Raw genomic sequence first — 25662 nt, forward strand, 5'->3', positions numbered from 1 at the left:
CAGTTACCATGAGAATAAGCTAATGAAAGCTGAACTGCCTCTGACTCAAGATGTCTCCATTGATGAGAAAAGGACTGCTGGGAAGAGACTAATATTTGGGAACTCCTCATGACAGAGGTACAGAGAAGAGAGGGATTCTTTAAGGAGCCCTCAGTAGCCATTTGTAAGGAGTTGGTGCCAGGTGGAAGATAAAAGCATGGAATACAGAGTTTAGAAGCAATAGCCCTGGCTTTGAACTGAGTGAGTTCAAACCTAGCCACAAACATTCATTAGCTCTGTGAGCTTGAGTAGATTACAGGTCTATTTCATATTTCAGAAGTCCCCCTGATAAGATGAGATCATAGTTTCCTACTCATGTTTGTTGTGAGGATTAATTGAGATAATACACCCATGACTGATTTACTAGTGAGCTGGGCTGGGCTGATGCTAGCAAAATGCAACCAGATTCTTTCTTTCCAATGCATTTCAACCCTGCTCTGTCCCATCCTCTTCTTCATCCCATAAGCAAAATCCCCCAGGCTAAAGCGTCTGCAGCTACTTTCATATATCAATGGATCTTTTCAGAAATAAACAAGTTCAGAAATCTAAATCAGAGTTCAGTCTCCTCTAATTTAAAGCTTCTCTGTTCATCACAGTTGGTGTGACTCAGACTGTCTAACCCGCAGGGATGTCAGGGGAGGTGTGGGCTCCCTCACCATCCTACACACACCCTCTGCTCACCTTCCACATACCGTGGGGTAAGGGCAGCAAAGGAAGGAAGGAGTAGAGAGAGCTTGCTTGACTGGTGCCACCCACATAACCTGCTATTGGGCATGAGAGGCTAGCTATTGGGCTAACTCTTCCTGCTGGTGTTCTCCTGGGTTCTCTAGAGACCCCACAGCAAGCAGATGTCCAGCCTCCTCCACTCCACCTCCAGCCTTCTCTCCTTGCTGTACCTCAGGGACCCTCCTGACTGCATCTGTTTCGGCCAGAGCGCCAGCTCTTTCCCTTTCAGCACTGTTGACATTGTCAGCTGGCTAACAGGGCTGAGGGGACTAGTTCCAGCATTGGAGCTGTTTAGCAGTATCCCTGATCTCTACCCATGAGAGTCTCAGCAGTGACAACAAAAATGTCCCTTAGAGGGCAGAATTTCTCCCTGACTGGAAACCACCAGAGTAGACAATCCCAGGCAAGAGTTGATCAAAAATGTCTGCGTTTTCCAAATTCCAGGAGACACTTGAAATATCCTGAGCACTTGACTTATGACTTCTCTCTCCCTTCTGCTAAATAATCAGTAAGTTTTTCACAATGATTCTGTATTTTTATGTTATATCCTGGAAAGGGAGATAATGATCCAAGAATGGCAAAAACTGGTTTGGGCCATTCCCAGCAATCCTAGAGAAATGCTCTTTTCTTTTTGAATGGGGGAGTGTCTCTCAGCTTTTAACTCAACATTTATTGCAAAAAGAGACACCTTCATTTCAAGCATACGGCAAGGACAGAACAGGGCTGTTGACTATTCAAGGGGCATCATATATAATTTAAAGCAAATGAACATGTATTGAGATAAATGCCCTTCATAAGAAAAGAAAATATCATGAGCTTATACAATTTAATAAAATTTCATTTTGAGGACAGGCCCAATGGGAAAAGGGATGGGGAAGAGCTACATGTCCTCCTGCAGCTCTGATTTCATGTGACTTCTAAATGAGGAATCTTCTGGCACTGCCTTGGCTCTTTCTTCCCCAGGATGAATGGAGTGCAAAAACCCAACATTCAGGAAGGAAGAGGACACAGGGAAAAGACCAGGAATTCTTCTCATTCCTTTTTAGTCCACATCAATCCATAAAATGCATGTACATGTAAGGATGCTTTTGGTAAATGAATAACTTGGTTATATTTCAAAATAGCAACTCTAACTTAAATTTTAAAAGAACACAACATGTACTTCAATAATATTTTATTATCATTAGTATAGAAGAAATTCAACACTGAACCTTCAGACCAAGAAGAACCTATTTACAATGAACAGCAAGGAAGGGATGTGGGGAGGAATGTCACAAAACCTGCAGTGAATCAATACATGAGCCTGCCACATAGATAGCTTATCAGAACCACTTTACCACTTACTACTAAGTTACACACTCACTGTCTAAAATAATGATACCCATAGACTGTAAAATATATGTGTTGAGGCACCATAAGCACTTTATAGCTTTACTTATATTTTTTAAGGGTTTTAGGTTCATTTCCTTTTCCAACTGTCACATTAGACAGACACAAGTTCCTTCAACACTCATAAAATTCTCTTATTGGCTACCGTGAGAGTCCCTGATATCAGACATTCAAAACCTTGTGAGTCAGCTAGAAGTCCCTGCCACCAGTCCAACACCCACCAAATTACCAGGAGGGATGTCTATCAAAAATGAAAGTCAATTATTACCAAGCCAAGCTTCCCTGCCATCTTACACTGCAGCTAGTAGAGGTCTATAATTCCTTATCTAACATCCCTCAATCTAAAAAGTTCTGCAAAGTGTTTTCATAATGGCACACTCATTTGTTAGCAAAATGTGACTACTTATAGGCTATAGTCTTTATTTATCCATTTTATAGGAATAAATCATAATTTGTTGCAGAAATATTAAGTTGTTGACTTATAGGTGCCAATCAGTGGAGCTCCATACTGTATGCAAAATATTATCTTTCTAAAATCCCCAAAATTAAGAGTTTAAAAAAAAAATGTCTCACAGGTTTTAGCACAAGGACTTTTGGACCTACAGAAAAGTCAGTAAATACCCAGGTTGCATCAGACAAGAGTAGCTTTGTGGGTCCCATGTTCCACGGTTTCATTAGACTTTCAGGAAGTGAGAATGTCTAGAACATTCTATATCCCAGTGAAGAACAGCAAAGTTCTGGAAATAAGATCCTCTAAATTTTCCTTAAAAGAATTTTTGGTGTGGAAGACTATACTTGTGGTAATAACCACAGAGAGTTTGACAAGTAAGGAAGAATTATTTTTCCATTAAGATGATTCTTTGAATAAAAGCATGCCATTTTCTTTTACAATGAAAAAAAAGGAAATGAAAGAAAGACTAGGAAAAGAAAGTCCATTAATATAAAGGCTACATATGACAAATACTGGCCACTTCTGGATCCAGCAACATTAACAATTTATTATATTTAGAAAGTGATTCTCTGGATGCAGGATGTATAGAAATCTGCCTCCACAGATAAGTCAGATGGGCTTATCTGGCACTTAAGGAGAACAGAATTTGCCAAAGAAGATGATGTTCCGAGTTTTGTTGTGCCTGATGATATAAATAAAAGGGTGGTCAGCATTGAACTCATCCTTGTGTTGCAGGATCCGAGATCCTGGTACCTCTATGGACTCCCCACCATCCTCAGTTATTTCTAGGCACACTCTGTGAATTACATTTGATAGAGCCACTCCCTTGGTCTCTGACATTCCAGAGAAATCAGATGTATTTTCATTAAAAGTATTTTTCAGCCCTAGGTTTTCCAAACTAGCCTTGGGATCAATCAACTTTTCCACCTTAAACTTTGGAAGAGAAAGTTTGACTTTGGCATTGGCCATGGTGCTGGGATTGGTCCACTGCAATAGCGTCTCTGAGTTGAGTTGCTTTTCAATCTGAAGGACAAAAAGAAAAGGGAAATAGTTTTATTTACTTTAAACTGTTAAAGATCTTGCTTGATTAAAAGCATAAAGTGTTACTGTGAGTTCTGAAGTAGTCCAAATGAACCCTTGAGATGGTACATGACTACTTTGTCTTACAGGATGTACCAGCCACCCAGCAGTATTCTCCATCTTCCAGCCCTACAAGAGAAATTTGTTGTAGAATTTCCTGCCTTTTATACTGAAATTTGAGGACATGTTTTTTACTTCCTTAAGTATAGAGCAGCTTTACAGAAACAGATGCATGGATTATAAGGTTACCTATACAATAGTGAAACAAATATAAAATTAGAAAGGTGTTTATACGTATTTCCTGAATGCTAATTTAATTTGTCTACAAGGAAATCCAGAACATTCAAATATTTGGCATGGCATCAATTTTAATCATTCAAATTAAAGGTAAAGTTATTCCTCTTCTTAAAAAATAGGAACTTGCACTGTCTCTGAGTCGTTCTTTAAGATCATAGGTGGCGAACACAACCATTTCAGCTGGTTTAAAAATGAGAGATACACAGTGAAGTACAAAATGCTTGGTCAAAAAATTCTTCATGGAGCAAATCTTAAGTTGCTCCTCACGGATTGAAAGAGAAACACAAGTGCCACTGAGAATAATACCCTGACTGCCACTATCATGGAGCAATATCACGCTAAGATCACTCAGTGACAACTGTAAAAATCAGGGATACAGCAAGACAACAAGGTCACATGCTGTTGTGTGTGTGTGTGTGTATGTGTGTTTATATCTTTTATTCATATGTGCATACAGTGTTTGGGTCATTTCTCCCCCCCTTCTCCCTGTGTGTTTAAAAATGGGGTAAATGAGCTATATATATATTCTCTTACTAATCTATTATAATTACTTTTCTGTTTTAATAAATTTTTATTAGGATATATTCATTATACAGGGGGGATTCATAGTGACAATTCCAGTTAAACTTATAAGTTTACATCGCCCCACCATCTCTCCCCCTCAACCCCCTCCACCCCTCAAAGCAATTGCAAGAGGTTTCTTCGTTCTGTTTCATACAGATATATGAAGTCCATCTACCATATACCATCACCTTAATCTCCTTTCACCCTCCCCCCTCCCATCAGTACCCCCCCCACACACACACACACTGTACCTATTTTACAATCCTGGTTTTCGTTATTAATAATTAAGTTGATGTTCAAGGGGCATCTCAATGGACGCCCACTGTGGTTACACTTTACTTTGGTCCATCCAACCCCTTCCATTACTCTCCCTTGCCCCTTTACCGCCCACTATAATTACTTTTCAGTGAATATTTTCTAACTTAGAACAAATTACTAGAACCAAAGATTGTCATCAGTAATTAGAATTTGGGGACCACCAGGTATATTCTCTTGCCCATTTACCACCTAAGAGTGAAGCAAGAGGAGACAATCCACCTAAAACTCAAAGAAATCACAGGACGTGGTAAGGACTGAACCATGTCACCCAGTTCACATGTTGAAATACGACATTATTTGGACAAAGAGTAAATTGCAGGTGTAATTAGTTAAGATGAGGGCATTAGGGTGGTCCCTAATCCAACACAACTGGTATTCTCATAAAAAGAGGGAATTTGGACAGAGAGACAGACACACAAATGGAAAAGGCCATGTGAAGATGAAGACAGAAATCAAGCAGGAAGGGTATAAGGCAAGGAATGCCAAGACTGACGGCAAACCAAGAGCAAGGAGGCAGACTCTCCCTCACACTTCCCAGAAACAACCAAGCCTGCTGACACTTTAAGCTTGGATGTGTAGCCTCTGGAACCATGAGAAAACAAGTGTCTTTGTTTAAGTCACCCAGTTCATGGCACTCCCATAACATGCTGATAAAATATGTATTCTTAAATGTTCCTTTCTGAGACTCCAAAGATCATTTTCTTTAGGTCTATATTGAAGAAAAAACAATTGACACTTTTATGAAGGTAACTAAGGCAAAAATCCATGACAACTGAATAATAGCTGAAAGATTAACACAGGAAATACAATAAGAAAGAGTGCAGTAAATAAAAAAATAAATGAGGACAAGCATTATGTTGCAGTGGATACAACACAATGATAACTGAAGTAATGGATAAGACAGGGACTGAGTTAGACTTAAACTATCCACTGAAAAGCCAAGGAGCAATTAACACTTGACTGGAAATAAAGCACAGATCCTTGATCTTCAAAAGCCTCTTCTTTCCTGAGCAAGGGCTGAGGCCCAGGTGGAGCAGGGCTATGGGGAAGCCAGGGAGGGGAGCCCTGAGGGCAGAGACTGGTAGAGCAGAGGGGCAGCTAAAACTCAATCACAAACAGATAAAACTTGTACTTTTATTAAACCTTGCACCCATAATAACCTGTATAATTGAAAATATATGCTATATGTAACATTTAAATATACATTTCATGTTGTAAAATAATGACCTGTACAATAGAAAATTGTGATATAAAAAATCCCATGCATAATAAAATCACGTGTGTGTGTATGTATTAATCAAACTTTTCAAAACCCATACACAGAGTAAACCCTATGGTAAGCTGTGAACCTTAGTTAATAATTGTATCGATACTGGCCCATCAGTTATAACACATGAACCACACTAATGCAAGGCGCTACTGCAGGAGAAACTATAGAACTGGAAGGAGAAGGAGAGTACATGGGAACCCTCTGCATTTATTGCTCACTTCTCTGTCAATCTAAAACTGCTTTTAAAAACAGTTTATTAATTAACAAAATAAAGAGCTTTTATTTTCAAGATAGTGGCCCTCCTGCTGAGATGAGGGAAGACCCTAGCCTAGAAGTGAGAACATGGCTCCAACTTCCTTGGTTCAAATCCTGAGTCTATATGTCACTGATGGGTTATATTACCCACGGCTCTTTGCCTCGGTTCTCTCACTGATAAACAAGAGTATGGGGACAGTTTCTAAGTCATGAGACTGTGTGAGAATTAAATTAGATAATGGTATGGGGATTTAGTACCACACTAAATTTAAATTTAGTACCACACTCCTGGCACATTGTGAGTACCAAATAAATGTTGACAGTGTTTTATATTAAAGAGGAAAGGCCCCAGAGAGGTCCCTAAAACCCTTGGAAATGACTGAGCCTGGGTGTGTAAGGTAGGGCTGCCACCCACTTCTCACATCCCCGTAGTGCACACGCCTCTCTGCCATGGCTGGGGTTCCTCCATGTTGAGTGCCTGCCAGCCTCCTCACCTTCTCCAGGCCTGTGGACTCATCCTCCACGTCCTTGGGCAGCAGGATAAGCATGCTGAGATGCTTATTCTGGAAAGGAAGCTCGATGATCTTAGAGTTGATATCATCCATGTTGCCCGTACAGAACATGGCCTCCACATTCATCATTTGCACTGGTTTGGTGTCTGTCTGTCAAAGGAGAAAAATTTGGATGGCCTAATTTTCACAGTTTACACAGGAATAAATATATACACACACATATATACACACATACATCTGTGTATGTATAGACATACATTGTGTCTATACATACACAAATATAGAGATACGTATATACACAAATTTGCTCTTCTGGTTTTAGATCATTCATCATTTGGGACCAACACCATACTAAGCCCAAATCATCAGAGACTGTCTTGTGAAGAGTTTGACATCCTTTATAATTCCATGTATCATACATTATGGGAACTATATATATTGCTATACTTTCATATATGAATCATTAAGTCAGTATGACTATCTGTGAAACTTTACAACCGTAACTATAAGATCTTTATTCCTGGTGGAACTGATTTGAAGGTAAATCCTAGTGCAAACCCATATAGCTGTATAAATAATGCCCCTGGGAAAAGATACCTAATCAAAACATCTTAGCATAAAGCAGAAAAAAAACCATACTTGGTGTATCCTCTCTGTTTTCCTTTGGTTTGAATCCCCTCTTGCCTATATTGCCACGTGCTCTAATATGAGCAAAGACAGTTTGGATTGGAAAGAAGAACCTTGGGTTTTAGTTCAAACTGTAACACAAACAGACCTTGAGCAAGTCAGTTTACCTTTCCAAGTCTCGGTGTCCTTGTCAGCAAAATGAGGAAATTGGAAAACTCTGAATAGTAGTTACAGCTTGGAGGAAGAGCTAACAGCACAATGGGATAGGGAAGGAGGTTGATGGACATACATAGACAACACAGCTGTTGTTAAACTTTTTATTAAATATCTAAAATGAGTAAGGCAGAAATATTAAGTTCACAAAACTGGTTGGCAGATATATTGTGTTTGTTTTATTATATCATTTTCTGATGCTTAAAATATTTCATGATTCCAAAAAATTAGAATTTGTTAAAATTTTTTTATCTCAAAGCCTCTTCTAACTCCCGTGCTCTCCATACATCTTGTCCAACAGGAACCATGAAAGGGTCTTAGCCCTCAGGCCCATGTTTCCAGGAACTAACCCAGGCCCTTCCCTTTCTCTACTCCTATTAACATCTCCTACCTCTGCTACAGAAGTGACAAGTTTCCTAAAGGAAAACTAATTCTTACTAAGAAGCAAAAGACTGATAATAATTTAGTGTATTGTACTGTCTTGAAATATATACACCTCCCTTGGGATATTCACCTAACTGAATTTCTTAAGGGGGAGACTTAAAGCTTGATGTAAGTCCTGAAGAGATAATATGATAGTAAAACCTTCATGTGGGATCTTCAAACACTAAGCTGAACCTTACCCTCTCTCAAGAAGACCTACATCTTATGTTACTTTTTGTACCTAACACTTTCACAGTGCTAGAAATATTTATTTACGTTAGTAACTCCACTCCCCGACTCAACTAGGATACAGTCAAGGCAGAAATCATGTCTTACCATCCTGGTACATCCTACCACATAGTAGTTGCTTACTGAGTACTTGGGTGATGATTAATTGACAACTTCAACTCTAACCAGTAACAGACATAATAGAAAAGCATGCTGCTTTTTTAAAGTTACTGATAATTCTTTGACTTGTTTCTTCTAAAGAAGGTATAGGTTTGTCTAAAACTTTCCACCAGGTTAGACAGCTAGTAATTTATAAATATGCACCTTTGTGGCCCCCACAATTTGTCATCAGAGATGGGGTGTGACTCCGTGATAGAACACTTGTCTAGCACAAGTGCTAAATTCAATCTTCAGCATCACAAAAAATAAAAATAAAGGAACAAAAAAAGCTGCCATAAATTTCACTTATTAGCACTGAATATAAGCACAATAATCCCATTCTCTGAAACAGGGCATGACTTCTGAAAACAAGATTAAATAAAGACTATCCCAGAAAATATGGTATAATATATACTTGTTGAACAATATATATAGGTTGACTATTCCTAATCTGAATATCTGAAATCCAAAATGCTCTAAAATTTGAAAGTTTTTGAGCACCAACATGATGATACAATGGAAAATTCCACACCTGATTTCATATGATAGGTAGCAATCAAAATACAGTGTACTAAAAATATTGTACAAAATTAGCTTGAAACTATGTATGTGAAACATAAATTAATTTCATGTTCAGACTTGGGTCCCATCCCCTTATTATACATATGCAAATTTATTCTAAAATCTAAAAGCCATCAGAAATCCAGAAACATTTCTGGTCCTAAGTATAAGGGTAAATTCAACTGTTACATATTGTAAGAACTTTTATAAATGTTACAATGTATCCCCATTACAACAATAACAAGAAAAAGAATAAGGGATTTTCAACCTGTATGTATATATTTATTTATGTATTTATTTATTTACTTATTTATTTATATATACATTTTTTTCAGAATAGGCATTATACTTCCATTAGTCTAGCCCTTAAAGGAGATATAGACCAGGAAACAAGGGTTAGTAATACCACTCAAAAAATTCAGGGGTTGATAGAAGCAATTCAAAAAGTAATAGCATCTGCATTCAAGAGGAAGGTGTGCCCCAGGCATAACTGAAAAGAATTCTGCTGAAAGATCAGGGACATGTCAAACCCTTATTGATTCTGGTTAGTCTGAGTTTTCAGGATCTGATATTACCTAACTTTATGATTTAATAACAAGAATAAAGGAATAGCCCATATTCTTCCCCCCTTCCCAAAAGACATCACTTGGGATCAACATGCAAGTCCAAGTTTTACTCAGTAACTATATAACATTTTGTGATGTGGTACTGGGCTTTAATTTAGGGCAGCCTTAACAACGTGCTTGAGATTTCACTTAGACATAGTGAGGGACCCTTTGCCAGTCCTTCTCAGGTAGGAAAGCCAACCATCAATCAAATGAGCCACAGGGGGCCTCTATGGCAGGACAAGCAGCTTGGACCACACTCCTTCCTTCCTGCAAAACAGTAGAAGCTGAGAAAGTCACATTCTACTTCAGCTTCAAATGAAGGACAACATATAGGACAATGCTATGTGTGAATAATGCAGAATCTGAAGAGTCTAATGTGTGTCCCTACTGTCTCAGACATGACTCAGGTAATCAGAGTCATTCCTGTCCCAAGAGTCGGCTGTGAGAAGACCACTGCAGTCCCAAGCGAAGCTCAGGAAGAAGTGGAAAGAGGGCCTCCTGGCTCTCCTCTAGCCCCCTGGGATATTCTAAGTCAGAAAGGAACAATAACAGTGGTTCCTGTCCTCTCCCTGTGAAAATGCCCAATAAAGACAAATCAGATTTAATCTGACATTGACTGTTTAATCAAACTGACCTTTGAGGAGTGATGTAACAAATCTGCAGGGCACCTAGTGATGTGGCATGAACTGTAGCCACTGAGATGAAAAAGACATGGTCCCTGCCCTCGTAAAGTCCATCCCATGCACTAGTGGAGGATCTAGGTGAGCAAACAAACCTTACTAGGACAAATACACTTGGGGACAGGTAGTGGGGAGCATGAATAAAAACTCTAGGGAGTCATGGAAGCCAGTCCAGCTGACCCTGACCCAGGCATAGGTTGTATCTGGAAGGACTTTTCTCCTAGGTTCTAGTATAAAGAAATTGTTAATGCATTTGCAGAAAAAAAAAAAACATGTGATTGATGCAAGGTTCTGGGAAAAACTTGAAAACTAGAGTTGACACATAGGGGCTACAAGATAAATAAGCTACCTTCAAGTATTGGAACTGAGGTATTTACCTCTTTCGGTGCCAGTTAATAAAAGTTACATCACACCAAAGGAGTCCAAATCACACTCATGCAGATCCCTAAGTTTTCCTAGATTCTGTAAAGAAATGGATCAGTGTTACAGTCTCAGTTCTTTGGTTTCATTTATACAAGAGGCACTGGATCTATGTCCACTAGTTGGTTTTGACATATTAACCTCAACAATATCAGTAAGACTGCCAAAAATACGGGCTTCTAGTTCTTTCTATAATGACTCTCAATAATGCAGATACATAAGTGTATATATTTTTTTTTTCTTCATCGCCAAAAGGTACCTCAAAGTATCTCTTAAATTACTGATTAAACTACCCAAACCCAGCTGGTGAAATAGTTCAGCAGAAGAGCACTTGCCTAGTATGTGTGATGTCCTGGGTTCAACCCCCAACACCACAAAAATAAACAAATAAATAAGCAAACAAATAAATAAATAATAAACTTAAGCCATAAGTGTCCCTATCAACAGGTAAGAAAATGACATCATAGAGAAATTAATGAATCAGGAGCAAAGTTCCTAAATGGTCAAGGTTTCATAAAAATCCAAGGTCCTCTGAGAGCAGGGTTCAGTTGGCTGATTTTCTTCTCTTTTCCTATCTTGCTAGAGTCCCCTATGCCCTCATTTTCCTGAGTCCCCTCCCCCCATTGCTATAATTTTTAAGATCTGCTTACTTAAGACATGTTGCCACCTACCTTATTGACTCTGAAGGGGCATTCTTTTGTTTCTGATTCAGGGAATTTCTTCATCCACTTTCCAATAAAGTAGGCGGCATTGACCACAAGGATCTTAGTCTGGTCATTTACACTGTTGTCAGATAAAATGTTTTCAAACTGACCTGAAAATGATTTTAGAAAACCACAAATAGCAGAGTTCTTCTTCCAAATTACATCAGATACACATTTATCTATGTATGTTCATTCACTGGTATTTTTCACCTTATGCCAAGTAAGGCCTGGCAGCCCAGATAGCAATTTCAGAACTCCTCTCTGATTCTGCCTTACCACACTAGATTTTATCAAAGAGACCTAGGATTGGAAGTCAGCTCTTTTCAATTCAAAGCTGGTGCTGCACAGCAAAACTGCACAGCCCCTGGTTTTACATGGGGGACAGGGGAGGTCCTCTGCTCAGCATTTCACATGTATTATTTCTCTTCTTTAATGGTCCTCTAGGGCAAAGATCATTATCCCCACTTTACAGCTGAAGAAATGAGGCTGAGAGAGACCAAGGGGCAGTCTTCCTGACTCCAGATAAGAACTTCCCCTCACCTATCACTCTCCATTTCTTCCCTAATTGTACTCTTTGCAGGCAGGCTAATTGCCCAAGGTCAACTGTAATGGTCACAAGCTCAATCACAGCTGTAATTAGTTAGACCTTGAATCTTCAACAGATAAAACGCTCAATAGTAATAATCCTTTAATAAAAAGGACTCCTCGTATTTGAACAGCACCTGGCATTTTCACAGAGTTTTCACTTACCTCATCATGTTTGCATCATTACTCAGGACCCACTTCCTACCCTGAACCTGTGTGGAAATGGCCCTGTACTTGGCTCAATGTTCTGCTGTTTTGCCATAAAATTTTTAATAAAGGGCCCTGCATTTTCACTTTTTGCACTAGGGCCTGCAAATTCTGTTATCTTGTCTTCATAATGAGATATGTATATGTTGCATATATATAAAGGCATTATTTTTTAATTTTTTTATTATCATATTATTGTTGTACTGGGAGTACATTGTGACATTTACAAAGGTTCTTACAATATATCATAGCTAAATTCACCCCCTCCATCATTCTCCTTTATGCCTTCTCCCAACATTCTTGGAATAGTTTCAACAGGGCTCATTTTTCCATTTTCACACATGAGTACATGATATTTCTACCAAATCAACTATCCTTCACCCTTTCCTTATATCCTCCCTCCTCCCACTGGTACCAATCCCTAAACAGGACCTGATTTACATTCCTGTCCTCTGTTTTTGAGTAAAAAAAAGACAATTTAAGATAACTGACAGAGAGTTTCATTATGACATTTCATGTATATATGTATTGTATCCTGAATTATAAAGGCATTATTGAAGAAACTTGAACAACAAAGAAAAATGCACACCAGTAGGTGGCAGAGCTTCAATATAAATCCTGAGCTTCCATTTCCAAACTGAGAAGTATTTTCACTAACCTACCTTCTCTAGTCAAAAAAATTAAGTGAGCAGGATGTGGTGGCACATGCCTGTAATTTTAGCACTCAGGAAACTAAAGTAGGAGGGTTATGAGTTCAAGGTCAGTCTGATCTATGCAGTGAGACCCTGACTCAAAAAACAAAAACAAAGCAAACCCTTAAATATATGGAGATTTTAAAATGAAAGGTTTTTAAAGAGAAAATACAATGACTTAAAAATCCTAAAAGCAAAACCATAACTCATAAGCTGCTTTTGCTTGTAACTTTTTAAATTGTGCTCAACCTTGCGTTATTTACATCAGTTTTTCTTTCATGTGAAGCCAAAGAAACTTTATTTCAATAGCATAAGTGCAAGTTTGCATGCACGTATATACACATGTGTGCACATGCATATATATCTATGGCTACCATTTATTGTATATATTATCTAATTAGATCATCACAACAACCACATAAAATTAAATTAAGTAACATATGCCCCATTTGACAGTTCAGTACATTGAGGTTCCCTGTCCAAATATCAATACTGATAAGTAGCAGTACATGGGTTTGAACCTAATTTCTAAATGACACTAAAGTTCCTGTTTTTCCATGTCATTAGAAGTGAACCTTATCATTCATGAGTCAGAAAACAAGCAGAGAGCCACTCTGGGTACTGTTTATTCTCACAGGAATTATACCTCCCTGGAAGTAATTATCTGCTGTGTCCCAACAATTCTCTACCTGTACAAATACAATAAATACATCTCTGGGAAATGAGATGTAGTAGTCACTGATTTGCAATCCAAATAATATTAGCTACAATTCCTTTCTATCCAGGAAAACAACTCACTAGGAATTTTAGTTGGGGGAGGAAGGGGGTCACACAAAGAGAAGCCTAGGGAAGGACTGCCAGAGACAGGACTGGATAGGTTCTGCCAAAACACCCCAGGACTGTCTGAGAGCAGACCAGCTTTAGGAGTTGCAAGACTGAAGACAAACTTGCAGCACAGTTTGTTTTGTTTCATTTTGCTTTGTTTTCCACATTTGTATTTGCCTAAGACTTTTTCTTAGTAAATTTGTATCATTTTTGAGCCAGAAGCAGCTTCAAAGATTATCAAATTATACCAATCCTTCCATTTCCAAACTGAAAAACTGTCTCCATGATTTGTTCAGAACCATACTTTGTAAAAGACACAGCTGGGCCTCCACCAGGGCATGTGGCAGCTTGTCAGAGAGCAAAGCACACTAATCTGAAGCACCAGAGAGTTCTGCCAAGTAATGAAATGATATAAAAAAGGCCCAGAAATTCAAGTTGTTGGCATGGCTTGATGGGCAAGAATTTAGCTTGACTACTAAAAATATCCAAGGCATTCTCTAGATGTTCATTTTTTTATGTTCAGAGGGAAGATTCATGAGAAGGGAGGAGTGTTTACTTAGCCATTTATAGCAGAACGAGTAAAGGACACTTGCCATCTGTGAGATCCTTAATGGAGTTGTTGATCTGACTCCTTGTTTCATCCAGTTTATCTTTGAAGTCAACAGTTTCCAATTCTTTTGCATATGGTCTTTTTGTAGAGCTAATAAACTCCTGAAAAACATCCAGTTCATAAAATCAGAAAGTACTTAAAATCTGTAATGAAGTTATTGCTTTGGTATACTGTTCTAACGAAAGGATTTCTTAAACATCAATTACCATGGGTACATTTTCAAAACTGGTTACATTATATGAACTAAAACCACATTTAGCAATCACTGAATTTTCCTTGTATTAGATGTTTCATTTCTTCAATTTTAAGACTCTGTCAATTATTAAATGCAACAATGAATTTAGTATCATCTTTGGGGGAAAAAGAAACAGTATGTTAACACATACAATTATATGAATTTCAATATCAAAAACATTTTTTAAATCACACAATAGAGAAAATGCACAGAAGAGGACAACTCTCATACTCACTAAAAATAAATCAATATTCTACAGACAAGGATCAAGAGCTTCAGCATCACCTGGAACCTTGTCAGAAATGAAAAATCTCAGGCCCTACCCTAGGCCTACTGAATAAGACTGTGTATTTTAACAATATTTCCAGGTGTTTCCTCTACAAATAGAAGCTTGCAACACAGTGCTGTAGAAAACATGACATCATCTACAGCTTGTTTAAAATACAAACTCTAAAGTGCATCCCCACTGATCTTAGTTCCATAGATCTGAGGCTAAGAATTTGTCCTTTTAACAAACACCCAGTTGATTTGAATGCAGGTGAACCTCCTCATACCACACTTATTTATACTATTAACTACTAGATTTGCAGATGCTGTACCAACAGAGCAATGAAAAGCAATCCAAAAAAAAAAAAACTTTCAACTTCTATTTCAGTTGAAATAATGCCAAATGTTGACTGGAAGTTCAACCAAACTAAACATAAATTGAATGTCACGTCCTTTCGCTGCTAAGCGCAGGGCAGCTGCAACCTTAGCCACGTACGTTAGCATGAGTTCATTGCAACCCAACCTTGGGAATGGCCGTTGTCACTGACCAAGACAGCCACCTGTCTCAGGTGGTTATGGCCAGCTCAGGCGGTGTTTTAGGTGACATGGCCACCTAAGAACAACAACAATAAAAGGCCTAGGCAAGATAAAGAACTTCCATTGTCTTCACTGCCAACCACAAAAATGCATTAACCATCTTCTTAAAGATCACGTAGGGAGCCTTGAAAATTTTTCCATCCACAGCTCCAACTCACATCTCAGTTTTGCTTAATTTCCCAGATGATAGTTGGAACAAAAACAGTTGTATGTGTGTCTTCAAGCCTCAAGAATAAACTCACAACAATACTGATAACTTATGTTCTCAAAAGTTATCAGTCACAAAAAATAAATACCTAATGCAGAAGGTTGCAGTATCATGGTAAAATAGCTTGGAAGTCTAGCTTTTAGATTTGGGAAATTTGAAATTCTGACTATACAAACAGGAACTTAGTCAATTCCACATTACTAAAGTAGAGAGGAAACCTCTCTATATGCTAGTCTCTCTGTTGACTATGTGCTTAAATACGGATTTTTTAAATATCATGCTGTACCCTGGGGTCAAATGTAAGGGGATACAATGTTCTTTATATGATTCTTCAAGACATGGCTGAACTTAAATAACTAGGGCTGCTCTGTATAGATCCCCACCTGACCAGCCTAGTAAAACAAAGTCAATTTCTAACTGACGCAAACTGTGAGCTCACACTTCTTATTTTCCTTACTGATTTTGAGGAACATCAGGAGCATATTGTATGCATAAATAAATAAGATAGACAGCTTAAAACATTGTCAGGCATTCTGCCCTACAACTTAAGGACAAAGTTGAGTTGTCTTAGGCTCACTGTCTATGAAGATACATTTATTACAGTCGGCCACTCCAGTGTCCACTCTCTCAGAACAGAAGTCAGGAGGAAGGTTAGGATTTATAAATGTTTAAGAGAAAAAAATGGAAGTCCACAAACTTTTCTATACTTTGAGCTAGAAGATATGACTGCTGTTGAGTCAACTACATTCTCAGTTTAAGAAGTCTCAAATCAAAAATGAGCTGGGCATAGTGGCTCATGCTTGTAATCTTAGCCATGAGCAAGGTGTAAGTGGGAGGATCTCGGTGTAGACCAGTCCATGCAAAAAAATGTGAGCCCCCATCTGAAAAATAACTGAAGCAAAAAGAGTTAGAGGTATGGTTTAAGTGGTAGAGCACCCGCCTAGCAAACCTAAGGCCCTGGGTTCAATCACCAGTACACAAAAAAAATTAATTAAATAAAACACATTCTAGAAATGAATTTCACTGAAAGAAGCTATAGTTCTAACAGTGTAAAATGCCACTCCTGATAAAAAGAAAGTTACGTTCTGCTAATTGCTTTAAACAACTTACTGTAGAAGGGTTCAGAGATTTGTCAACGTAGAGTCGCTTGATTAGTTTCAAAGAGTAAAAGGAGCTAAGTTTATTTATGTCTGAGGTGACTGTTTGAAATCCAAAAGGCACATCTTTGACATTTTCAAAATGAAGGACCTATTAAGAGAAAAAAAAATTATCAAAAAGCATGGCCTCTTCCAGTTGTGGTAGATGTCTGGTGATCTCAACCTCCTCATGGCACATGGCATCTCCCTGCTCAGGTGTCCCATAAAGCAAAGCTTTGCTGCCTCAGCACTACTGGCCTTTTCTGCTGAGTAATTCTGTGTTGTGGGGTGGTCCTGGGGGTTGCAGAGCACTTAGCTCTAGATGCCCTTGCACTCCTCCCTCTATGTGTGGCAACCAAAAATGTCTCCAGCTTTGCCAGATGCTTCCAGGGAGGGAAGAGGAGGACAAAATTATCCCCAGTTGAGAAACACTGTTATAAAGATGCCCTTCCTGATTAACTGTAGGGAGATTTTGCCTTTTCTTCAAAGTGACACAAAAAGCTCATGCAGAAGGATTTCCAAACTAGGGGAAAATGAAGCTGAACTATAATTTCTATCCAATTTAGAGCTTAACACCAAGAGAAATGATCATTAGGCTGGTATCAGATTCTAGGATAGAGCCAGAAGCTCATCTTTTTAGATGCTCTAACAAGTGCCAAATGAACATCAGCTACAATGGTGGGCTGCCCTAGATAGGCTACCACCAGTGTGGGTGACCACTCTCCCTTTGCAGCCCAGCCTCCACCTACTAGAAATGCAATTTTGTCCAGCTCTCCAGAGCCTCTCTTGCCCCTCTGAAAGTGGACTGAGAATACTCACTTCTCTGAGTTGCTGTGAAAATAACATATATTTTATTCAAAACACTTAAACTATCATATGGAATCAAGCTGTTATTCTTATAGTTATATTCTAAGCCATTTAAAACTAGGATGCTATCATTTGGAGGGATGAACTACTTTTATTTTGTTCCTAACTTTTCTTTCATTCCAACCAACAGTCCAGCATCTCCTCTGACTTGTGGAACTGCAAAATATGATGTCAGCATAACATGATTCTCTCCTCACTCCCTAACACATAATGGCTATGCCCTGATACCACACCTCAGGCCATGCCACCGAACTGGCACCTTGCATAATGAGTCAGAAGCTCCAACACTGCAGGGTCAGAGTGGCTTCCCCAAGCACTACATAACTTTCATCCTAATGATGGGTAAAGGAGATCAGAAAATTAAACAGCTGAGGTAACAACTTATGGGAAACCAGTTTCATGTACTGGGAAGATGCCTCTTTATGATTGTTAAGGAACAGGAATAGAGAACCAGAAGTTCTCTTTCCCTACCCTTCTCTGATAGGAGATGAGAAATGAAGACTGGGAGATGGGATTGGGAGTGTGGAGTAAGAAAGTTCAGAGATGTGATCAGGTGAGGAAATTCTCCTTCTCTTCCCAGAACTGAACTTTCTTCTTTAAACCTCACTCAATTTCAAGCGTAAATTCTACATCCTGACTTATACAACATTTTGTGGGTCATAATTTCTGGATATCTATTGACACTCAAGAAGTTGTTCCCTTTTTAAGTGTGGAACAGATTTTGCAGAACTTATAGCAATTACCATGAGATAATAATGGAATGGAATTAGGAGGACATTCAGCTCCTATCCAAAAGTGTGTAAAGACTTAAAACATAGCAATCAGGAAAATTCATATCATTTTAATATCTAAGAACTTTACAAAGCTAGACAATGAATCACAGATAAAAAGAACTCTAAAATAGCTATGTACATGTGTGTGTGCTTATAAGTAAGGCATCATCTCTTAGTCCATGCTTCTCAAATGAAAAACTCAAGCCCCCAGAAAATATTCCAAAACATATATAAATGCAATTCATCTTACATACACACTACTTGAAGGTAATAATTTAAAATATTATTCTGTATTAAAATAAGCATGGATACACTCTAGGGTAGAGTGCAATTGAACGTACACATTAAAATAAAACGTGATGCTGTAAATAAGTTTTGTGCAAAGATCGACTGCTTTGTTCTCTGTCCGAGCATGGGTGGGGGTACAGTATAGATTCACACTCATCTGCTCAGGGTATTTGCAATGGAACATTTCAATCAAGATGGACCTCGTGATTGCCCTTACAATATGGCAGGTGAAAGATGCCAGGTGACTTGCCAGAAGCCACTGGTGAATGGGACACCTGTGAGTGTCCAGCAGATCTCAGGTTCTCCATTGCAACCTGGTACCTGTTCTAAGTATAAGCTGCAGGACGAATAAGTGAGCTTTCACATTTGAAAATGGACTGAAAGAGTCCTAGAGATTGGCCGAGCTCTCAATGCTGCGCAATTCTGACCATGAAGTCCACATTTTCCCATAGACCCTGCGATGGTTCCAATAACTGAATCCCCACTCAAAGTCAAAGGAGGAAGGAGGAGAGGGATACGTTACCTGTCCAATCTCACTTGCTGTGTCACCTTTGGCTCCCACTTGAGCAAGCGACAGAGCGGTGGAAAGGCAGATTGGAGAGAACAGAATGTTGCCCTCGGGCTCCTTTTCACACAGCTGTTTGAAGAGATCAACAGCAAAAGCTGAGTTTGCCAATCGCAGGGCGTCCATGGCGTCCTGGAATGAAAGGCAAGGGAAAGGGTCACGTGGTCCCAACACAGCAAGACGGCGCGGAGCAACGATCCCGGTGCAAGAAAGAAAGGGGTCTTCAGGAAATTCGAAACGAAAGCCAGTTGTGCGTAAACCTTGGCGCAAAGGTCCTAAGGCACATGAGGACATCTGTGTGTGTTGCTCTGCCGGGGAATCTCCAATTCAGGCCTGCTCAGCATCGTGACCAAGGTCAGGAGCCTATCCTTGACACCTCTCTCTCAGCAAGTGGTCAGAGCAGCTGACAACTTCAATCAAAATCATCTGCCTTTATTTACCACAAACTGTTTCAATAAGGATTTTGGCGAAATGATGCAAAAACTGACATTTTGATAGCTCATGAACAGTCAAATTAGATAGGTTTTGTGCGGTTCAATTTAATATTTACTGGATGTTATAAGTTGAATTGTGTCCTCCAAAGAGACAGGCCGAACTCCTAATCCCTCATACCTATAAATGTGACCTTATTTGGAAATAGGGTCTGTGCAGCTTTAATTAGTTAAGATGAGGTCATACTGAGTTAGGTGGCTCTAATCCAAGGTGACTGGTGTCCTTATAAGAGAAGAAAAAACACAGAGACAGACACACAAAGAGAGAAGATGATATGCATTCACCCAGATGCAGAGGGCAGATATGACAGTAAATGTCTTTGAGCAGAACATGAACGCATGTAGTTTCACTACTGAAGACAGAGGGGCTCCCTTAGCCAGACCCCAGGAATATGTTAGAGCCGAATGCATGAGCAGGATTGTCCTTCTCATTTGCACCTTAAACAAGACAGAAATTCTAGATGCAAAGGTATAGAGTAAGATCAAGTAGTGGACCTCTGGTCTTCCAAAGTTTCTTTGGCCTTCTCTCTTTATGGGACATATGGCTTATGTGCAGGATGGACTCAAAAATGTATCTCAGAATCTAAAAAAGCAAGTTTACTACCAAAAAATAAAGAAGAAAGAAAAAGGTTTCTTGACCCCTGTCCATGCTCACTGGTCCTCCCACTAACTTCCTGTTTCTCTTTATGTCCCTGACAAGTACAGCAGGTGCACTGGGACCAGTATGTACATACCAATCTATCATAAGGTACTTTAAAGCTGTGGTGAGCACTGAACTTTTCTTTAAAGTCCACAGCCTTATTCTTTCTCCTTTTGGGTTAAGTTTGTGGCCAAGGATGACATCACACCCCCATGGAAGCTGATTCACGTTTGGTGCAAACCAAGATGTGACAAAAAAAAAAAAAAAAAGCCCGGGGAGTGTTTCACCAGTGTGCCATCACTGGTAAGTTGAAAGAAACTCTTCACACTTTATATATGTTTGTATGGAAATAGAATAATGAGCCTGGCACAGTGGTTCACAGCTGTAATCCCAGCTACTCGGAAGGTACAGATCAAGAGGACCAAAATTTGAGGTCAGTCTGAGCAAAAAGTTAGCGAGACCCCATCTAGGCAATAAGCTGGGTATGGCACACAAGTCTGTGGCCCCAGCCATGTGAAATGAATAGGTAAGAGGATCGTGTCAAACAGAGGTGAGCCCTGGACAAAGATCCAGACCTTACCCAAAAAATAACTAAAACAAAAAGGGCTGGAGACATGGCTCAAGTGGATCACTTGCTTAGTGAGCACAAGGCCTTGAGTTCAAACATCAATACCATCAGAAAAAGAAATAAAATAGAGTAAAAAATAATGAAACCTATTAAAATTGGTTAACCTGCTAAAATTGGTTAAAAGGGAGGAGGAAAAGAAAGAGCAATAGAGGGAGTGAATTTGAACAAAGCACAATTATATTCATTAAAGAAAGTCTTCATGGAAGATTGGCGGAATGTGTGTAACAGACTTTCAGAATGCCAGGTCTGGCTTACTTCAAGAGCAAATTGAGCATTGATAATGCTGAGTTATTTACATCTGAACCTCAACATGAACATGGAGTAGTGAGCTATTTCTGCTCCAAACAGACAAACCTAAACCCAGAGCCCTTCAAAGTTTTCGATTTCCACACCTTGAGGCCCAATCACACTGATAATAATATGAAAATATACAAACTGTACTTTTCCCAAGCACAATAATTTCTCTCTAACATATATTTACCTCCTCCCAAGAAGAGAAATTGGAACGACTTCTGTATAGTCAATTAAAAAAGTACTTTTAGTGATTTCCTTTGTGTAGAAAAGCTGTGTTTAAGATCGTAGATTAATCTGCTAAGAAAATTTGCCTGTAAATACCTAGAAATGGATCCAGGAAGTGTATCAAAGAGTAAGGAAATATTTTACCATCCATTCAGTATATTATTTTGAGTTACATTTAGCCTAAATAACTCCATGAGTACAGAGTCATTTAGCTTTTAAGGCAGCTAATTACACAATACACTGGTGCTGTGTGGCAATGCAAGGCTTAGATCCAGGTCCCTGTTGGAGAAAGTAAACCACTGCACACCTGACACCTGGGAAGCTTTCCCACCAGCAAGCCCCTCCCTTCCAGTGAGCCCCTTCCTTTGCATGGTGATCTTCAGTACATGATTTCAAACCCATCTGCCTTTCCATCTGTGCTGAATGGCCCTTGTCTCAGAAAATTCTTTTTGGCAGTGGGGAAAGACAGGCAACCCTAATACCAGAGGTCCCTGCTACAGCACCATTGTTTGACACTGGCCAAAACTATCAGAAAAAGTCTGTACGTGGAGAATGTCATAGTGACAAACAATCCCAAATTAAGACATCATCAGATATTTTATGATAGATCTCATCAGAAATTACCAAATTACACGGTAAATCTCATTGGATGCTCAGTGATTACTCCCAATTGACCCACAAACACTGTGAAGCTGGTCTGCTCTGAGGTAACTCAAGCAATGACTTTGGCCAGAGCCAATGGTGCCTCATTGTATTGCAAGACAATCAAAGCATTTAAATAAATCTCAGCAATGTGAACAATACACACCCAGAGGAAATTGTCAAGTTCCTGCATAGACACTTTTACATGAGCAAATGTTATAAAAATTATAGCTACAACATCAGAGATTAGCAATTCCAATACAGTAAGCTTACACATGTAATGACTTGTATTCAACAAGCTAAAATGACTACAATCTTTTCCTTTTTATTATCGCCTTGGTACAAAGTTACCTTCTTTCATTTTCATGAAAACCCTATAACAATTTTCAACAAAGATAATTCTGTTTATAACTCCAACACAGAAAACACTGCACCATTCAAAATCACTTAAAAGTTTAAAAGGAGCTTTCACTTTAACCAGAGAAAACTGAGATGAAATTTGAACAGTAATATGAATACAGTTTTAAAGAACTTATTAAAATGGTTTCTTTTTCATGATTTTTTGCAAAGGTGTTGTAAAATCATAAACCTTTAAAGTAAGACAAGATCTTGCAGTGGGATCTAGCCTGTCCCCGCCTCTTCATTTTGCAAACGAGTGAAATGAATGAAGATAAGTGATTCTCCCAAGTCACCCACGCAGGAATGAGAGTGGCAAAACCAGACTTGGATTCATTTCTTCTAGCTCCCACAACACCTCACCACCTTCTTCTTTGGTAATTGTGTCTCTACTGGTATTTGTTCTCTCAGAAGTTTCCCATGTTCCAAAACTCCTATGTGACCTGAATGACCCCCTTTAAAGATACCAAAATATCCTGCATGGAGTTTTTGGTTTTATTTTTGTTTTCATTTTTAATCAGCGCTGAGCTTTTTCCCTGTGATTTTCCAACTTGAAGGAGCTCTAGTTCTCTTTCTGCTACTGATGTTGCAAACTCTTAATGTTATAATGCTAATAAGGTTTGCATATCCAACTCATGTCAGGCCCTGAAGTGGGCATTAAGAAACCAAAGGTGAACCCAATGGCTCCTTTCTCAATGAAACTATCAACTGGTGGCACGACAAAGGTGATGAGTATTTCGATAGTTTGCACATGTTACCATGGCAATCCTTAGCAACAACCTAACCTACACTGCAAATCTTAGTAATACCTCCTCAGAGACAGTTACATCTAAGTAAAACAACTAAAGGTAAGTCCTAAAGGATAAGTAGGACTGAGTCATACAGAAATGTGGCCAGAGAAAACTTCTATAATTCAGAGACTGCAAGTGACCCCAAATCAATGGAGGGACAATATGTACTAGAATGAGGGAGAGGCGCTCACTTCTCTGGACTTAACAGCTTGTCACCATTCCTTCCATGAACATTTTCTAAGTTCGTAATGCAAATAATCTTCAAACTTTTTGTCTTTGGAGCATTTGGGTGAGATAAAAGTTCTGTGGATAAGGTGACTATATGTCCCACTTAGACTGTGACAGTCCTGCTTAATGTCTATTGTCCAGACATGGGAAACGCTTTCACTCTCAAACACGTTCATATTTAAACAACATACGTCCATCCTATTTACAGACCATCTACCATTCTCTTCTCTACATAGGCACTTGAACACATACACACAGAGAGAGATACATAACTATGTGAATAATTTCTTCATTCCTTAAAACTAACTTTTCCCTGAGTCAGGGTATTGTGGATAACCTTTAGCCTAACCTGCCTCATTTTACAGATGAAGAGACATGATCTTTTTTGTCTATCCCTAGGCAAAAATACCTTGAGGAACCTTGCTTATTACAATACCTTTAATGGAATGCCTAAAAACACAACTTCTGTGATACACTTTACAATTCTAAGAGAAGAAAACTCTGTGCCAGATTTGGAAAATTTGAGATTTTTCATAGCACTCCTGTTGTGTAAAAGAAAATGAGAATTAAATGAAATGATTGAGTAAATGTCCATGGAAAGTGCTTTGATGCCAGGAAAGTGCAATTCAGCCAGCCATTAGTAATGAGGTTAATTGCTTTAATTTCTGATGAAGGAGGAGCTTCTGCTCTGTTCAGATGTTCTGGAACATCACAGCTGCTCCCAGTTCCTTACAAGCCTAACTTTGACCACTGACCTAACCCACTGCCGCCAGATTGGGCCACACCAAATGGCCCAAGTTGCTGAGACTGCATGCCCTGAAGTCTGTGCACAAGAAAGAGACTGAAGTGGCACAGTTCAAGTCCAAGACATTGGGAAGAGAGATACAAAGCTACTGACTCATTTGCTCAGTCGGGCTTCAGCCTCTCCACCCATCAAAGAACCCATCAAACACTTGCACTTACCGACAATGACTGAGGGTTGGAACCCACCTAATTTTATTGAAAATCCCATGGCCTCATTCTATTTCATTGATGCCACTTACAATCCATGTGACTTCGGGTCCCACTTCACCTCTGGGAGACTCATCTATGGCTGTGCAAAAAATAGGTCAAGGTCTCCCACTTCTGAGAGTTCAATTACAGATGTGTGGAACAGTCTAGCATGTCAAATGGATTTTTAGTATGTTACGTTTAAATGAAGCCATAAAATAAAATAAAAAAAAAAGTAGACCACATAAGGAAGAAACTATGAGCCAGCCCAAATCAAAGTTCCAAGAATTCACACTTAAAACGTGCAACTTGTTTTAAAAGTGCGCTGAAATCCAAGAGGAGGGAGAGAGAACACTTGCTGCCTAAACGACAATAAGTGAACACTGATCTGATACTTAAAAACGCCAGAAAGTAGAGGGGCCCATAAACCAGGAAGGTAAGGCAGACACATGCTTCTCACTTTCTCCAGTTTTGAGTACCACTCCCTTTCTGGCACTAGCATTGCAAAACTCCAAGATAGGGCTGAAAATGTCCTCTGTGAACCACTGCTGTGCCCTACCGCCCCCAAAACCTAGCCTGGTTATTTCTTCTTATTCTTACCGTGTGTAATTACTTGATTTGAGACTCTACCTGGCACTCCCAGGCCAAAGGCCTGGGAGCTGTAACTGGGAGATAGTGCAGCAGTACTGAAGGGGACTGCTACCCTTGAAGGAAATAAAAACCTCAGTGTCCACTTCGTCCACCAGCTGGAGGCAGTTCCACTAACTATTTTATGAATGGTGCTAAAAAGGGAAGCCACCAACCCCAAGAACCCATTTTGCTTACCTGGAGTTGCAGTTATCCAGGAAAACGAGCAAGTAAAAGGCAAGCGAGTTGCTCAGAGACCTGGCGGTGGAAGCACAGCCGTCTGGATGGAGGAGCAGCCGCTCACCTGAGCCGCGCCCGCCCCTCCCGCCTG

The 25662-nt window shown here is 39.3% G+C and overlaps 1 protein-coding gene across 1 annotated transcript; it reads right to left on the bottom strand.

The window, feature by feature from the left end:
* Positions 1-1922: 1922 nt before the first annotated feature.
* On the bottom strand, positions 1923-25662 carry Serpinb5 (serpin family B member 5). The gene is made up of 7 exons (XM_020175303.2): positions 25530-25662; positions 19338-19511; positions 16861-16998; positions 14427-14544; positions 11492-11634; positions 6884-7051; positions 1923-3628 (listed from the first exon to the last, which is right to left on the bottom strand). The coding sequence occupies exons 2-7, from the start codon at positions 19503-19505 to the stop codon at positions 3236-3238; spliced, it is 1128 nt and encodes a 375-aa protein (XP_020030892.2). The 5' UTR covers positions 19506-19511; positions 25530-25662; the 3' UTR covers positions 1923-3235.

This window comes from Castor canadensis, chromosome 4 (assembly GCF_047511655.1).
Source record: "Castor canadensis chromosome 4, mCasCan1.hap1v2, whole genome shotgun sequence".
Lineage (NCBI taxonomy): Eukaryota > Metazoa > Chordata > Mammalia > Rodentia > Castoridae > Castor > Castor canadensis.